The 18,711-nt window shown below is 34.6% G+C and overlaps 1 protein-coding gene across 3 annotated transcripts in view; it reads left to right on the top strand.

Annotated features, from left to right (window-relative positions):
• Positions 1-18,086, top strand: part of LOC108726275 (PAR-domain protein 1) — an 89,546-nt gene extending 71,460 nt beyond the window's left edge. For 2 of the 3 annotated variants that reach the window (XM_018453742.1, XM_018453740.1), the window contains 5 exons: positions 14,258-14,403; positions 15,984-16,221; positions 16,760-16,863; positions 17,021-17,158; positions 17,584-18,086. In XM_018453742.1, the coding sequence (XP_018309244.1) occupies positions 14,258-14,403; positions 15,984-16,221; positions 16,760-16,863; positions 17,021-17,158; positions 17,584-17,670 (713 nt within the window). In that variant the 3' untranslated portion in view covers positions 17,671-18,086. The remainder of the gene's footprint in view (positions 1-14,257; positions 14,404-15,983; positions 16,222-16,759; positions 16,864-17,020; positions 17,159-17,583) is intronic. The other variant, XM_018453741.1, reaches the window with a different exon arrangement.
• The last annotated feature ends 625 nt before the right edge of the window (positions 18,087-18,711 follow it).

Raw genomic sequence — 18,711 nt, 5'->3', positions numbered from 1 at the left:
TATGTATCAATCTTTTCCAAGTAATCACTAGGAAACGAAATAATGCGCTCGTATATCGCAAGGAAAGAAAACATATCACATTCAATCGACTGTGTACGTCGAAAATTGTGAGAAACTGGATATCACACATAGTAAGAATCCCGCACATTTATTAACAGAGCTTGGAAATATTTCCACAGTTAGCTCGATCATATTGCTGTATCATGACGACATTAATTATTCTTGTGTTTCCTTTACCGATTACCGTTCGTGGAAGATGTAAATTTAGATCGATAAACGATCATAAATATTATTTGTGTGCAGAAATCAATCTACCGTATATATTTTTGTATAATAGTTAGCTAATAAAGATGGAAAGGGGCGAAAGAAATTCTTATAAGAAATTGTTATACTTTTACTGATCCGTCAGATTAAAAGATAAAATGAGAAATGACACGATTTTACTTAAAAACAACTTTTAAAACCGCGTTCGAAGATTGTAAAACTACGTTCCGATACAAAAACGTTGTCTTTCACTTTCATTCTTTTCTCATTTCATTGAAAAGATATTCAGCCAGCGATGCTGGCGTCAATTATTATTCCATTGACGTTTTAGAGATATTCGATTTAAGACTAATCGAACGGTAGATACTTTTTTTTAGCAAATGGAATCCAGCGGTTAACAAATACCAACTAAGCACAAACTATGATTTGCAATTAAAAATTAAAACTATTATTTACAATTAGAATTTTCAGAAACTTGAACTTGGTACTAATTTTTATCCTCTTTAATCAAATTTTTCGGTGAAATGATATCGAAAGAAAAACCGTTACTTTGCAGACAAATTATGAAAACTGAGAAACGCGCGATGATCGAACGTGTTACATAGATTACGTGGAACGTAACAGTTAAGAATTACTTAAAAGAATTACTACACACGAGCGTATTACGTGGACGGCCATGTTCCATGGCCAAGGACGAACCGCGATTCCGCGTCCCTGAAGGACATGTGCGCCTTTCAAAACCAGTTACTGAACGCGAGATCGCTGAGAGTACAGCCGGATGCGAATTTATCTATTCGATATCGATTTTCTATAAATGCACAGTAAAAAATATTTCGTATTTGTGTTAGAAATGGTCCGTTCTTATTAAAATTTTGGATTGAATTTTTAACATATTCGAGTGTTAATTTGACATAAAGTAAACGTTATTTAAATAGTATATTAAATTGATGTTCACAACATTTCTTACTGTCAAAATGAAACAATATAATTTATGAGTAAGTGAATGAATAAATGACATAAACATAATGTGTTTTAAAACGTAAATTCTAAGATAAATAAATAAAATACGTATTAATTTTTGAAAAAATATGTGCTTTCATAATTTGTTTACAAATTGTGTCAGCATCACCTTTTTTGTGTTTATCTTCTTAGATAATATTTGTATTACTTTCTAGTATATTTGTCTTGTGTTATATTAACACATAAAGAACTATGTCCAGTTTTATAGGAGAATTTGAGCTTCGGATGAACAATTTTGAGACATGCCTAAAATTTTAAGGTATCAAAAGAGAATCAAAAATTCCATAAGCCTAACTTTATAGGAGAGGTTTCCTGAGTGCTCCTAGAACATATATTGACCACATTTCAATTAGGCAATTAAAACCTTTTGTTTCATACTTTAAGTGTCTCTCTCCTCTCTTCATCGATTAATATATATAACTTATAACTATTCATTTAGGGTCCAAAAAAGGTTTTAGGTTAGTTGTCTTTGTCAAGATTGGACATATTCCAAATACTAGATGATTCGAGAAATCGAATAAAACCAGTCCTACATGGTACACAATACATGGTCATAATAGCGAACTTTGAACAGCTGTAGCACTCAAGGGACTCATTTTACAAAGTTGCATATGGAACTTTTTAATTCTTTTTTGATGCTCTACAATCCTAGCTAGGTCTCAATGCTGTTCAGCCGGGGCCCAAACTGGGCATAGTCCTTTAATAAGTAAATCGTTTGGGACATATAAAATGTGTTTTTAACACAACTTTTCCAACTGTGTCCAACACTCGATGAGTGAGTGTGAGAAAGAGAGAGAGAGAGAGATTGCAAGATTTGTATGTCTCATAAAAAACTTTCTATAGCGCTTCAATTGCTTTAATTTCTAGCATGAATTTAATGTCTATCTTTAATTATCTATTACCTTATGATTAGCGCAACGGGTTATGCGATGCGTATTTACTTGCTTCGAAGGAACGTCCGAGAAATATGTGTAATCCTATCGAGGTATATAAATGCATTGGCATCAATTGGCATGTTTCATGCGGAAGACATTCTGGTGAACATTTATTGCTCGTATAATGCATATCTGCGACTGCTGGCATATAGTTATAAATCGTCCAGATCCTTTTTAAATGCTAACGCCGAACACGGTGTGGCGGACACAGACGGAAAACTTTCTATAGCGAAATTATCGAACCGGTAATCGTAGTAAAATACACCCACGTACTTTCTAATCAAACTACTATTTAAAACATGTTCCGCGTAGAGGAAAACGAAAGGACGAGCGATTAAAAAATGAAAAAGATGTCGACCAATAATTATATTAGACGCACCAGCAAAGGAAAAGAACAAAAAATCGATTGATGAATTTTAATTCACGAAGGAAATTTTATTTTAAGAATATCGTTTCTTAAAACAAGTTTTAAAATTCAATAAATATATCAAACGAATATTTAAACAGACACGAAACAATAAATAAAGTAATTTAATACGTCGACAAAGCTATTTAAAAAACTTTACCACATTAGTTTTAATGAATATTACTTTTGACAATAGCTAATATTTGACTTTTATTAACATTTTCTGTCCTCTGCAAAATTTATGTTAATTCAACATATTTACTTCTCGAGTATTTGACTACCTTCCGAAAGATTAGGAAGCCACAGGTTGTCGCGATAGCGACAGTAAGTACAGACAGGAAGTATTGCTGCGAGCGTGAAGGAAAGGGTGAAAGCTAAACTGGGAGGGGAGAAAACGCAAACAGCCGGCTGTATTTCCGCGGTCTTAACCGATTCAAGGCGTTTCCTCCCACATGACCGATCTTTCTACTTATATCTGATTGCAGAGCGAACCATCTTTGCAAATTCATTTAGTTAGACTCTTATGTCATCGTCTGGTTTTAACATCGTGTCAACACAATCACAAATTCGATCATTTTCTTTAGATTTCTATTGTTCTGTAAGACTTCATATATTGCAGTTTTCGGCTTTACAGATTCTTTTTTATAATAATAGGATTAAATGCAGAGCACTATGTTAGACGATAATTCAGAATTCGTAACTAGAATAGAGTGCATCCGTTCGTAATCCGGCTCACCATTTCCGGTTCAGATTGTTACGACCGTCTGCTCTCACAGTGAATGACGTACTGTAATCTAGATCAGTATATGATATCATTCGCTGTTTCGCTTGACAGAATCACACAGGTAAAACTTGTTTCTATAGCTGAGCTACAACGCGAACGTTCCCAAGATCATGATTTTTACGCTTCTAACGAATAAGCTTGCGCATTTGCGCTTTTGAAACAACTCGATGATTCGTCTCGATTTCATTTGAAAATCTATGAAAATTTATATTATATTTGGTAAAAAATATATGTTTTTAAAATATTTTTTTATGATTCTGTTAAATTACATAAATATCATTACGCTTTTTTTACATGCATGTATATATCAGATAGACGGATTCATCGCCTACTGTCATCTATGAGTAGAGTGGGTCACCAGGTAAAGAGGAAAGACCACCGCTGCGTTCTGCGTCGTGCTTGAGGAAGCGGGAAGGCCTCTCGAACGAAAGCGAAAACCTCTTTCACTCTCTTTCGCGTTACGCGGATACTATCGAGCCTAGTTTCACTCTTTATGAAGCGAGCTTGTCTCGTCTCTCGAGGCATAACTAAGCAGGTTAAGAGACGGCCAATTCTTACTCGAGCATCAATCAGCGAATAATAATTCAAGGAATGAATGTCACTAAATATTATGATATTTGTGTACATTATTGAATTATTTGAGATACTTTTTTCCAATTTTTTAATAATAATTTTGATGAATGCTTCTTATAATTAAATAAAGATCCCTATAAAGGCATGTACATTAATAAAATTCCGTACAGTTTTTAGCATTCTTTATATATATATTTTTTAAATAGATTTTATCAAAACACAATAAATCAAAAGACGAATATATTTAAGACGTTAATAAAATGTTTTAATTTTAATTAAGGATTTCATAAAGTCTGTATATAGTAAATTACTTTTTTGCGTATTGATGAGTCACGATCGTAGCAATATCAATAAAATAAACACCGACACGAAACAAGTTTTACAATCGTTTATTACATCATTTTTCATTTAACACAATTCGAATCTTCTAAGCTATATTCATATGCGTCCATGCATCTTTATATTGCGCTCGACGAGAGAATCCACACGCGAGAGAGAATCCATGCACGCGGTTTTAATCCGGATATGCATCAGACGATATGGTGTTCGCACACGTGTGCAGTCGCAACAGCTAAATGCATGCAAACACGATTCACATTACATCCGTAAAACTTCTACTGTTTCTGGCATCTATTTACAATATTAGCTCGCGTAAACAGTGCCCTTCTAACACGCCGCGAAGAAGCTATTGATCGGAATTCTGAACTTATTAATTTTATTTTATATGAATAAAACATATTATATGTACAGTGAGTGCAAAAAGTATTCGTACAGAGAAAATATTTAAAAAAAAACTTTATTTTTAAAAAGTAAATATTATCCAGCGAGAAATGAGTCATCGAATCGATATTGATAAGATAATTTCTTGTTGGGTAATTAACAATTTATTCATAAAGAATAAAATAGACCGTATATTTCTTAAAATTATATATACCAAAAAAATGTGTATTAATTATAGAAAATATATTATCTGAAAAATAGGCGAAAATTAAAAATTGCATTGTTTGAATGCTCAAAAAGTACTCGTACAGTCAAGTATAAGACTGTTTTTATAAAAAATTTCCTTGTACGAATACTTTTCGCTCTCATTTTATATTTAAATAAGTATAATATATATATACATATTTATTTATATTATATATATTTTTTTATGTTGTTGCACTATATTTTTTAAATATTAATAAAATTAAATAGACGATGTGAACGTATATATACAAATGCAATGAAAATAGTGAAAAATCTCAATTTGCCGAAAGAAATTGGAGATCAAGAGATTTAAAGGTTTGCTGGTTTCAAAATTCAAAATGATCTGAGGACCTCGCGTGCGGTTTGCTCATTATGCGAACTTTATTCATACAACAAGCGCTAGGAAACTATTTCTAAGAGGTCTAGCCGCACTCGGAGGAGCGGCCAAGGACGACTTCGTGGCTCACTGCGTGTTAGTTCGTTACATGCAATCATAAATGGTAGACAATAATACTCGCTGTACATCCATACAGACCGCGATTCTTATTTCCTCTTTCGCGTTCGGTTATATTCAGCAAACTAAATCGTAGAACGCGTAAATATCTCGAGGTGTTGACGGTGAGTAATTGAGAAAAAGAGAAAGCAGCAATATAAAATACCCATTATAATTTTCATCAACACACCTCCAAGTAATCTATTCCGTAAAAATTAATGTCTATAGATAAGAAAATTTATGCGCATTCCAGCGACGTGAGTGCACACTATATAAATTATTACATATGCACATACAGAATATTTTCCTGAAAAAAGTATTTTGGGAAATATCGCAATTATATACATATATTATAATTGCCTTCCCAAACAACACGCATGCCCAAAGATTAGACAAAATAAGACGCCTAAAGAAGTCTTGAAGACATTTTTTTTATAGGACGTCTTAAAAACGTTTAAAAGACATCTTTAAGACAACTTATGTCTCGATTTTGAACTTTTTGTTGTCTGGGTTAAAGTTTTTATTTTATATTATCTTGCCTATAAGTTACAGAAACGAACGGGAGAGATATCGATGAAAATGGCATTAGCTTAGAGGTTATTCGCCAATTAACTCGATAAGTTCGCGCGTATCGCTTTCACTGTCGATAATATATGTCCTTGTGGCACACCTGTTCACACCTCATAGCCAGCAGACAATTTCACGTCCCCATCGGAAATTCGATCTTGTACTAAGAAACTAAGGGAATTTTAAAGTCGTCTGTTTTACTGATAAAAAGCATTAATTTATCGTAAAGGAAATTTTCGTATTACTAGGATTATGTAGTACTTTTACAAATTTGAGTATCCCTTTCTGGAATTAAAGTATACGCCGTTGTAAAATTTGTGTTAAATTTAACACATTTTATATGTTTCAAACGGTCCCCTCAAATTTTTTTGTGTTAATTTAACACAAATTGAATAGATATGTTAGAAAGTAATATACCTACAAATATTAGGTAAAAAAATTATCACAAAAAAGATAATACTGATACAATTTGTAAACAAACTGCGGAAGTACATTTTTTTCAAAATAATTAACATTTATGTTAAATTAACACGTATTTCATTCATTCATTTTAGAATTTACGTTTTAAACATATCTTTATGTTACTTGTTTACTTACTTATACATTTTGACACTAATTGTAAGAAATATTAAATATCAATTTAACACTTTAATTTAACAATTTAATTAAAATTATTAAATAATATAATCACATTATGTTAAATTAACATTCCAATATGTTAAAAATTTAATAAAATTTTAACAAGAATGTATTGTAATTAGTAGACCGTTCTTAATACAAATGCAAAATATTTTTTTACCGTTACGCATTAATACTAGTCTGGGTGAAATTTATGTCGAAAACAAAAATTTTTTTAAATTTAGGCCTTTTTTATTATTTCTTAGTCCAATTATAGAACTGTCAAGTCGTGACAACACAACAAGATCAAGATGACATAAAGTCGAAGTCATTTTAGGAAAAATTATAATGATATTTTAATTTTGACGATGACTTCATGATGAATTCTTGATACGATAATGATTTTTAAGTGATTTTTAAATTAAAAATCGAATGATATCATTGTGATTTTTCCTAGAATGACTTCATCTTGATCTTATTATGATTTTGTGTTATATCTAGGTAAAAGTTTATTACATGATGCGGAACATAATGATTACTTTATCGCTTGAGCTTAATGAAATGCACTCTTCCTTGGTGCTAAAGGCGATTGTGAGTGAGCTGATTTGGCATATTATTGATCGCTATAATCGGTTTAGTCGTTTGGCCGTTGCACAACATATACATTCGCACAATACACGTGATCTTTCGCACGAAACATGAATTCAAAGGATTCCTTAATATCCCTAATGGTTTCGCACATAATCGCCTGTTGCACTTTCCACGTATATTAAATATATGAGCGACTCCGCGTGTTATTAAATAAGTATTATTGCTCACGTAACATTAGATTATTACTTTTTATTTTAGTTTCATTTATTCCGAGATAGATGAAGGAATTAACCGATCAAGAGTCGCAAAGGTCTTGTCAATATAATTACTAGGTTCGATGAAAATTTTAAGAGGAAACTATGAGTCAACTAGACTTCGGTCGCGCCTAAAAAAACAATTGGAATAATGAGGTCGTATTGGGACTGAAGATAACGAAGCGTATGCACACACGTGGCGAAAATCTAAGAAAACATATGTGACTCCTACACTATAATTCTTGCTTGCATTTTCATAAGGCGCTTCTCGAAGCAACGGTCTTAGAGATAAGACCGATAAACATACGCGCAATTGTACATAAAGCCGACAGTAAGGCGGGAGGTTAACTTTCTAGGAAACGTGTTTCGACCGCTTAGACGATGGTATGTTTTATACGAGTAAAGAACGAGGAAATATACCTTTTCTTAATGTTATTACATAGGAAACCCGTATGGGAAACGTCGTCCGCAGTGTAATAATAATACAATATGTTTATAGATTATATATGACTCAGGAGTATTTTGGGATATTAATTACATTACGGTACAGTTATTCGTTCTGTTGCGAAGGTGTTGTGACGCCTTTCTCGCCACGTGTAATTCTTTTCTCATTTCGCGTGCAGTCATCATGAGCGCCAGCGCGCGCTTGTAATTAAAAAAGACTGGAGCTAATTAGAGCGTGCTCGTAAAGAGAAAGTGTTTTGGGAAAATAGAAGCGATTGCCGTATTTCCGGCACTCCGAGAGAACTTATTACATACTAATGCGAGTTTGACGCCGCGGATTAATGTCTCGAGGAGTCACCTAAATTTAATAAAGCTTAGATTATACGTTGTATTCTTCGGTGATGCATGAAAGGTGAAAGAAGAGCCAGGCGGAAGAACGACGCGTGAGTTATGCAATAACGAGGTACCACGACTTGAGTTTTCATCCGTGCAATTTTCATCGTGCGATCGTAACGCCGCTACGTACCGGGTGTACTCGGCAATTGCGAGGTACTTTTGCGTCTCTAATAGAATCTAAGTTAATGCCGGTTACGGGCCGTACGTCAGAAGGGACGATGGTGGCTTACCGCACGCACAAATCATCGGAGTACTGACAACGGCACAAGATTTACAGATCGTAAGTCAAGTTCTTCCCATCTATCGCGTTTCGCGTTGTATTGCCTCTTGATTTTCCCTTCCAGGTATAGCCAACCGCAAGAAAGTGCTGTTTCAGAACTTGACATCCTGCTCATTGAATGTCTATCGTGATTATTGCTCCGATATTGAATTTAGAATCTCTCTGATGTTTCCCTTCAAGGAATCGTGAAGTAATGAAATTATCGGATAGCATATAATTTTTTATGATAAAACTTTTGTTCTTGTACAATTTTTATATTAAAACTTCGTTCGCTTATGAATTACTTCTTCGAAGATAATGATTTTACTAAAAACCCAATATTCTTTTTCTTTATCTTATTATTGAAAAAAGTCAGCTAATAGCTGCCAAATGTATTTTGTTTAACGCAATATTCACGGAAAGAACAGCGTTGATGAGGTATCTAAAAATTTAGTTCCATACATCTGAATATAATTTTTTTGAACTATCAAAATAACTAGGACACTCAAATTGATTGTTGAAATATTAAAACTTTTTGCAGCATTGCTCATCACACATGCTTAAGTTTTTTACATAATTATTTTAATGCTCCAAAGTTATTTTTAGATCTGTATCTAGCTAAATTTTTAAATACTTCAGCAAAATCGTTCTTTCCATGTAGTAAATATTACCAAACATAATATTAATAACCAACTGTTTGTGGTAACAAAAAAATATTTAGAAAATTAAAATTAGAGTTTCGCTGGTTTGGTTATATTATTCAAACATTTTTGACTGAAATTATGACACTAAAACTTTAGTACTTATCATCTAGTCTTGATTATTACTACTAGACTTTTTTCAGTATATGCAGAACTTTATACTTTAAAAACTTAATAACAGTGTTTTTAATTGTAAGTAAAATTATTTCGGAGCTTTTCGATAGCTCAACATCTAAGTTTGATTAGCTTTACCGGAATACATTACAGCTTTACAGTGTTATAAACGAATATTATGGTGATCTCGCGATCTTAATCGCGGAAATAGATCGCAATGATGGAGTCGCGGTAGCCCGTAGTAGTAGCACAGCTAAACAATCGCATTTGTTTGGAGAAGGTTTCCTGCGGCCTTGGTCGATGGTTATTTCGGACGGGTGGCCTATCCCACAAGCATTGTGGATCGTAGATTCGATTGATCGAGGAAGGTTTATCGACGGCTCACTGTGCACCCATTGTGATTGAGAAAAATTGCACTTGCAGAATAAGCGACATTTCTAGTTTCGTATACAACTACACGTTTTAACTGAAAGTTTACAACTCTAAAGTGTCAGATCAAAGAGAATCCACAATAACGAACGTAGCTCGACTTTCTGAAGCGTTTGAGATCAGCTATTGTTTATGGAGCAGGTGAAATGAATTGGCTCTTCGGAGATGTGCATTTAGATGTCGGTTACAGTTATTATCGAGAGTTTCGAGAAGGATGGCGGGAGTTGTGCCAAAAAACGCATTCACGGGGCATCCTCGCGTGTTCACCTGCCTAGACGGTCGCGTGTCGTCGATTATATAAATGACTAGCGGTATTGGAGCGGTAATTTTGGGGAAAAAGAATAAAGGCGGATTTCAGAGTTCAATCGAATATATATCTTTGGCACGCGTTTCTACAAGTATTTTGTTAATTTTCTAACGTGAGAAATTATTCAAAAAAATATAGAAACTTTAAAAAAAAATCGAGAGATGAAATTGAGATTTCCAGTTGCGAACGATGACGTAACGCATATTTGCGATCGCGAAGATTCATAAATTCGCGTCGACAGGTATGAACGTGCGGTACATCGTAGCGATGATGTCTGTGGTTTTGTCATCTAAGTGTAATCTTAAGAGCACGCTGCCAAGGCAACTATCTAAACAACGAAGTGCTGTAACGTAAGTTCTGCGTTCGTCGTAGCGGGTTTATTGTTTTCAGCATTTAAACAGCGTTTAAGTCTCAACGATTTATTAGCCGATCTATCATTTTCGCAAATTACTAAGAGATCCACCGCGAGAAATGTGGTGGAGTTCATTTTTGATGTCGTCTTCGACATTGAAAAGCCACACTCCTTAAAGAATTGTGTATTTTTTATATCATTAGGACAATTTTTATGATTTTATTTCATTTTATTTATGCATCGTATATTAAAATATCGATAAATACACTGAGAAAAATTTCTAGTTGAAAATGAATAAATCAGAAGATCATATCAATCAGAATTTTCATTATCTTTACTGAAATTATAATAGATTTCAACTAGAAAATTTAGTTTTGTCAATTTTCAACTAGAATTCCAATTAACGCAACCAGACTCGTTTTCTAAGGTAGGTATTTCGTGCCTGATAACGTGTTAAAAATATTTTGCAGTTACTCTTCGACATAAATAATAGTTCAGCCATAGTTCCGTTAAAAAGTGGAACACATTTCTGCGATATGCGCGTATTTACGTCCACCGTAATTAACTTCGTTATCTTCATGACTTTTATCTATTGGTGCAATTAACAAAATGCACCTGAAAACTAGTCCATTGCATATTTGCGCATTTCGTTAGTAACGAAACCCTTATAGCTTACAAATTTTTAGACTTTTGGTCATAATTATCATTTGCATTTAGAATAATCAGCCAACAATTTACCGTGTCTATTATATTTGTTGAATCTATTATTATATATATATATATTTTATAAATACATAAATAAGATTCTTTTTTTAAATTATGTTTTAAATTACGTTTATTTTATAATTATATAACAATAATAATTTTTTATATAATACAATCAAAATTATCTAGAATTAAATAATGTTGGTTTTATTTAACATTTTTTAATATCTTTTATTGTTATCCTGACAATGTAGAGCGCCAATAAATAAATCGCTATTAATTCTTAATTCTTGCCTAGACAAATAGTTCTCTCAAATCCAGAAACCGTACTCATTGATGAATTTAATTAATATGAAATTACACGCAAAAAGAAAGATAATAATAAATCAAGTTTAAATAATCAAATAAGTCTCATTAAAAAGCTATTAATTAATTATTAATTGCTACGGATCTTATTTGTCCAGAAAAATTGCTCACATAGGAATTATATGAATTAAAAAATAAAAAAGTATGAATTCTAGAGAGAATTCTATTTGTGTCGAGTTCGCGTTGAAATCACGTGTTTCCGGTACCGTGAGTATTATAGTAGTGGCTATCTCCAAAGGCCGGCTATTGTAAATAAATGGGGGACAAACGAGGACGCGACGAATGCAAGAGAGATAGAGACGCGGGGGTACGGAAATGCAGTCCTCGGTGAATGAATGGATAAAATCAGGAAGATCCCCCGTGTCCCCCGGCCCGATTACGTCGTACCCGAACGAGACACGCTGCTCCCTGCCCGTTCTCTCGGCACGATACCGATGGTAATACCGCCTCGCAACACGAGATTAGTTCCGCAGAGTTAGCCGGCCGGCCGACGAGCAGCCTTGAACCAAATTACGGGCTGCCGTTGTTTAGTTGTTTAGCCATCGTATACGCCATAGAGAAATCCCGGCCGGGAGCGCCTAAGGCGACGCTGCAGGCGCGGTTCGATCGCGATCTCACTTTCCGCTCCTTTAATCGGCGCTACTTAGACGCCGATTATTTTTAGCCAACCGGTAATCGATTGAGTACCTTCTACATTCGTTTTATTGTACTAAACACGCATGTTATTAACATTTTTCTGCATTCGTTTTATTGTATTGTACGCATATGTTATTAACATTTTTTAGTCGCTGTAATCCGTGATGTTCACGCGCGTTTTGTCGCTACCAAAAAGTCTCGTTAGCGATGCTTCTTTGAGAGAGAGTCCGATCATATAATATTCTATCTCGCAATTTTGCGTAAATGTATATTCAATACACTTGTCGAGACAGGACGCGGTATTGTGAGTACAGCCTTGAATTTACAGGCACGACTGCAACAATAGTTGAATAGAACGCATTGGCACATCAGAAACCGCAAACCTCGACAAACCGTTCGCGCGAGAGCGGACTACCAAGCCGATCTTCTGTAAACCAAAATGAAAAAAGTGGAGAAGTGACGAAATTAGCATACTGTCGAATAGAGTTATGTTGCCCTTGGTATAACATTTTACACACTATAAGACTTGAAAAATATGCCTAACATTCTTAAAAGAAACTGTCCGAGGCAATTTAGTAGTTGTAATCCAAAGTCTAAATTTCATTGCTTCATATATAGGTACCTCGCTTATTTTTGCAATTGTTTAATACATTTGCTATCAAATATTGTTGTTAATCATTATGATCCTATGTCATCATTGCTCCTATGTCGTTGCTATCATGATCATTATCATTATAGTCACCATCATAAATATAATTTTTATTATTATCGTCATCATCATCATCAATCATCATAATTATCATAATCATCTTTATTTCCATTTGATATCTTAATAACCAACAACGAGTAACCAACATCGTAGCATGACAAGGCATGTTCTCATAGCCTTGACAGTCGACCCGACACTCCCCAGACTCGACGACTATCGAAGTAGAAACACGAATCTAAATAGCTGAACAATTTTGTCAAATCTGATAATGCAGAAGCATGGAGAAAGGATGCACATGCTTACGCGATAATCTATTCGATCAAAAATATGTATATTCCTACGTGACCAATTTTGTGGCTGCATATTAATTGATGCCATTTACAATTAATAATTTTGATGAGTGTTTATAATAGATTTAAAAAATAATATCGTATAAACATGGAGAGAGAGATAAAAAAAGGCGGGATAGAAAACACAATGCTCTTGTGTGATTCGCCTACTATTTTTGAATAAATATTTTCAAACTACACTGAAAAAAATTTACTAAATATTAATATATATTTTTTTGAATAATACTAATTGTAAACATTTACTTATAATAAATAAATATTTACTCAATAAAAAAATTAGATTTAAATCAAATCAACGGCTCTTGTAATAAATATGTTTACATTTAATATTTGAATATTAACTTAGAACAATTCAAACAAATATTTATTAAAATGTAGTGTATTTTTTGTGTACTTCGTATTATTTTTCTTCTCCCTTTCTTCCACGTGAGAATATTTTTATAAACGATGATAATAAAAAATTTGATGATGAATAATGTATACCATATGGAAATAAAATATAAAAAGCTTGTAAAAATTCTCGTTAAATTTTAAGTTCTTTTATATATTTAAATGTATACTCATGTATTTCTTACGACAATAATATTTTAGCATAAATTTATGAAGTCTAAGAAGATTGTACAAAAAAATGCTAAAGAAAAGCGAAAGATGTGTAAAATTGCAAATTGTCATACATTATACAATGACTCTGCCATGATAAGAAAATATGTTATATACCGGAAGTTTTGTGAAAGAAAAATGCATTGTACAAAAGCGAATGAGTGTATAGATATTACATGACAATAACACTTATAGTATTCCTGTCCGAGATTATTGTTAAGAAAGATAAATTTTAACGATCGTAAATATTCCGCGCATTTCAATATATGAACAATCAGCAAAAAGAAATTTCTCGCAATGTAATAGCAGACATTGTACCTAATACTGATATTATTAGTACAAAAATAATTATCGCTCTAAGAACTGTAATTAAAAATTACGAATATCGTTATCTAAGTAAATAAAATTGAATTTGCAGGGAAACAAGGTAAAGATGGGCCAGAGGAAAAGAAGGATGCCGACGGCGAACTTTGGGGCAACGTGGAAGCGCAGGCCGCCTTTCTCGGTCCTAACCTCTGGGACAAAACTTTGCCTTATGATGCCGACCTGAAGGTATTAAACCATGTATGTATAAAGGCGCGATACGGTAAGCCTGTAATTCGGCTCTGAATTTAATCCCAAAATTCTACAAAATAAAATCGGAAGCTAAAACTAATCGTGTGTCGTTTTGTCTTTACTTTCGAGTATCTTTATTTTCGTTAACGTTATCTTTATATGATTTTGCGTCCATTACTCATCGTGATAATGCGGCACGTTATTGTCTCTTACATTTTCTTTAAAATCATTTGTATGCATCTTCTCTTAGAATAGCATTGATTTTGGAGAAATGTATTCCGTAAAATTCATACATTGTACATCCCGGAAATTGCTATATACGCACGCTATGTAATTGAATGAAAAATCAATGTAGCAGACTATTGTAACACTTGCTCCATTATAATTCGCCTTCCTGACTCGAGAAACCGGGAAGCCGAATATTAAGCCGCTATGCAATCGCGACGATAGCGGTAACTTTCTCCGTTCTGCCTCGGCGGAATCGAGGAAGTTTCGGCTATTCTTTTCTATCTCTATTATTTTAACCAAACTATCTGAATAACTTATCAAAAAAGTATATCCTTTTAGATAACCCTTTATAGAATACTTGTCCACGAAACTTGTTTATTTTCTAAAGAAAGCAATACTCAATTGCGTTTAATATTACGTAAATAATTTCCGCATCGTCTTAATTTATACAGCTGCTATATATATGGATACATGTATGATAATTAATAATTAAAATATTTCTGTGAAGTATGAATTGTATAAATAATGTATAATTTTTGGAAAAACATATAAAACTCTTCGTAAACCTTTCGCCAACTTTCACCACTTGCGTTTCTTCCATCGCGATACGCCGCTTGAATCTCGATAAAAAAGCAGAGCAAAATTATAAAGTGCGAAATGAAATAGAAATATGATAGAAAGATTTTTCTTCGAAAGCACTTATTCCTTCGTTGCACTTAAAAGTTTCATTTCGAAACAGTTTTATATGCCTTTTCAAAATTAACGGCATGTAGAGTGCGGATAGCTTTCACATTTATGCTAATATCACGGATGGCTTCGCGGGACTTATCTTTGGAGAATTTGTACATATTGACAAAATATTAACCGATTGTGTATCTTAATAGACAGCAACTCAATTCTAGATTAAATGTAGATATCTATATTCTGATTTATTATTAATTGTATTGATACAAAATATTTATATGTATCATTATTTATATATATGATTATATTATTATTACGCGGAAAGAACGATTTTGCTGAAAAATATATAATGGATGCAGATCTGAAAATAATTTTGTTTGACCATCAAAATGATTATTCTAGAAACTAAAAAATGATGAGCAGTGTTGTAAAAGAAATGTTGATATCCTAGCAATCAATTTGTTTCCAACAAAATCATTTTGATAATTCAAAATTATTTACAGATCTGTATTCAGCAAAATTTTAGATTCGTTCTTTTCATGCATTTATTAGACCCATTAAAAATGAGGATTCTAGACATCCGCCTAGTTTACCTAAGCATAAGATAGACCCTGCTCCAACTTGACAAAGTTCCGAGAAACCATCTCGGAAATAACACCTCAGATCTCTGTTGATAGTACGTCGATCTCGATGAGTTTCTTTCCGAAAATGGCATCCCCGTCGACGGTGTGGCTGGTGGTGGACAGGGTGCCATGCAAGGTAGCCAGCTTCATAAAATCAACAACACCGAGGCCGCCGGGCATCAGGGACCAGCGGGTCTCCACTTGGAACCAGTTACCAAGCGCGAGAGATCACCATCGCCGAGCGAATGCTGCTCGCCGGACACCCTGAACCCACCCTCTCCCGCGGATTCCAGTGAGTAAAATACAACCTTCTCGCTCCATCACTTTTATTCCTCGTCGTTCGTGATATCGAGATCCTGAGAAGTGTTTCACACGACTTCATACAAAAGGATAAAGGTTTCAGATCTTTAATAGTGTCTACAAATATCAGTACCGAATATTTGTTAGAAAACGAAGAACACTCGATAGAGTACAAAGACGGAATATTAGGAAATTAAGAAAAATAAAGTATAAGAGCACGAAGGACAAGAGAGAAATCCAATAGAAAGTCATAAATGGAAAGTTTTACTGAAAGTAAACGGGCTAAAAACGTGACGAAAGAAAGGTATAAAGAAGCAGCATTCTGATATAAATAGTATAGCCGCATTTGGACTACAAGAAAGAGAGAAGATAAAAAATATACGCTATCTCAGAATCCGTATTGCGATAACGTCGAGCTTGTCGAGTATAAAATAGTAAACTAGACTAACGTCGACGTTGTCGATTGTTCCCCTTCCGCGCAACAGATTCCGAGGACTCGTCACGAATACAATATGGCTTGTCTCTTGTAGCGCTCTCGATGGCCTCATCGGGGCGAGATTTCGATCCACGTACCCGGGCCTTCTCTGACGAGGAACTCAAACCCCAACCTATGATCAAGAAATCGCGGAAACAGGTGAGTCTTAATTCATTCGTGTAATTATATTGCTGTTCGGGCTTCCAAATTTGTCAAGTAATGAATTGAATTCTCATCGAGCTACGTGTTTTTTCGCGTAAGTTAATACAAGCGTTCTAACGCCTTTTGCTCTTTCTTTCTCTTCCGTTTGTGGCAGTTCGTTCCGGATGACTTGAAGGATGACAAATACTGGGCGCGTCGTAGGAAGAACAACATGGCAGCGAAACGATCGCGAGACGCACGTCGCATGAAGGAGAACCAGATAGCACTCAGGGCCGGCTTCCTCGAGAAAGAGGTAAATTTTCTCACGGCTAGAAATTTGAAACCGCTATGTAGACTATACCTACCAATGCAGTTGTATAATTCATAATTTAAAGACATTACCGAAGACATTTGAAGATATACAGAATGTCCCAGATTTACCGTGACAACTGTTAATGATAGATTCGTGAGATCATTTCGTGATGAAAAATCCAATACCAAAATGTCGAGACCACAGCAGTTTTTTAAAAGTTTAAAGTAGCTAATTGAACTGCCCGAAATTCGCGCTGTCAAACACAGTAGTGGAGTTTAGAAAAATAGAAGAGAATAGAATTAATGTTTGAAAACATCTTCACTATCGTGCAATGTGCCACGTCCGAGCCCGCGAATTTCAGGCAGATTTATTTAAACAAGATAAAAGGGAAGAACTGAATCTTTACTTTTTCACTTCGTTTGCAGAATATGGGTCTGCGGCAGGAGCTGGACCGGTTAAAAAATGAGAACATGTTGCTACGCGACAAACTGAGCAAGTACACGGACGTCTAACATCCCGTCGTCGGCCATGCACCAGTTCGAGCGACACGCAAAGAGAGAGAGAAGAGACGCGAACACGAGGGTGAACATTACATCCCTCGGCTACTACTCCCTCGCTTATAGTCGCAGCACATAGCAGCCTTCGCCTCCGCGGAAGAAGCGAAGGGGATGCGGAGCATGTTGACGAGTACCAACTCCCGAACCGACTGCCGCCGCCCTAAAGCCGACAACCAACCAACTTCCTCAAAAATCTCCGAAGATCCTATTCTCTATCATTCTCTTTCTCTCCTTCTCTTGTTCTCGGATAAAATTCTTATTGAGTCCTCGCTCCTTGTCCTGCTCTAGAAAACTCCACTTGTAAATAGTTATATGTATAGTTAGATTATATACACACATACACACATACGCGCGTGCGCGTTATATATATATGAATATATATATATATATACACACATAAAACATATATATATGTATATTCGTATGTATATGTATATTTGAAGTAAAAGAAAAAAGAATATATTATATACACACACACACACACACATACACACACACATAGTACACATTGATTATGCGTTTGAGGAAGGAGATGCGTTCGTTACACGTAATAAATCTGCGCATGCAGCGCACGACGAGACACGTCGATTTTCCCAGCGTTCGAGTCTTCTGGATTTACACAGCGAGCCATATACATGGGATTGAATTGTTACCAGAATGAGCTATAAGATGTAAGAGTAAATGAAATCGTACTTCTTTGGCAAAAAAAAAAGACGAATCTCGTCGGCGCTGAGCACTGCCACACGTAAAGAGTTATATTGTTAGGTCGACATTGACGCTTTTCTGCGCACGGGTTAATTAATCCTGGTTCTCCGAGAATGCGTTAATTACTGTAGCGTATCCCACGTGGTGATGGTACACAAGTGATTCTAGTTGTTTTAATCGTAAGATAGATGATGTACGTGTTTCGTTTTCATCGTTTCTTTTCTCTCTCTTTCTCTCTTCTATCTACTTATCTATCTCTATCTCTCTTTTAGCGAATAGTGAATCAATCCG

Source organism: Mycetomoellerius zeteki, unplaced genomic scaffold, assembly GCF_001594055.1.
Source record: "Mycetomoellerius zeteki isolate Tzet28-1 unplaced genomic scaffold, Tzet1.0 scaffold407, whole genome shotgun sequence".
In the NCBI taxonomy this organism is placed as follows: domain Eukaryota; kingdom Metazoa; phylum Arthropoda; class Insecta; order Hymenoptera; family Formicidae; genus Mycetomoellerius; species Mycetomoellerius zeteki.
The sequence above is the reverse complement of the archived record's forward strand: the minus strand, read 5'-3'. Positions and strand labels throughout refer to the sequence as shown.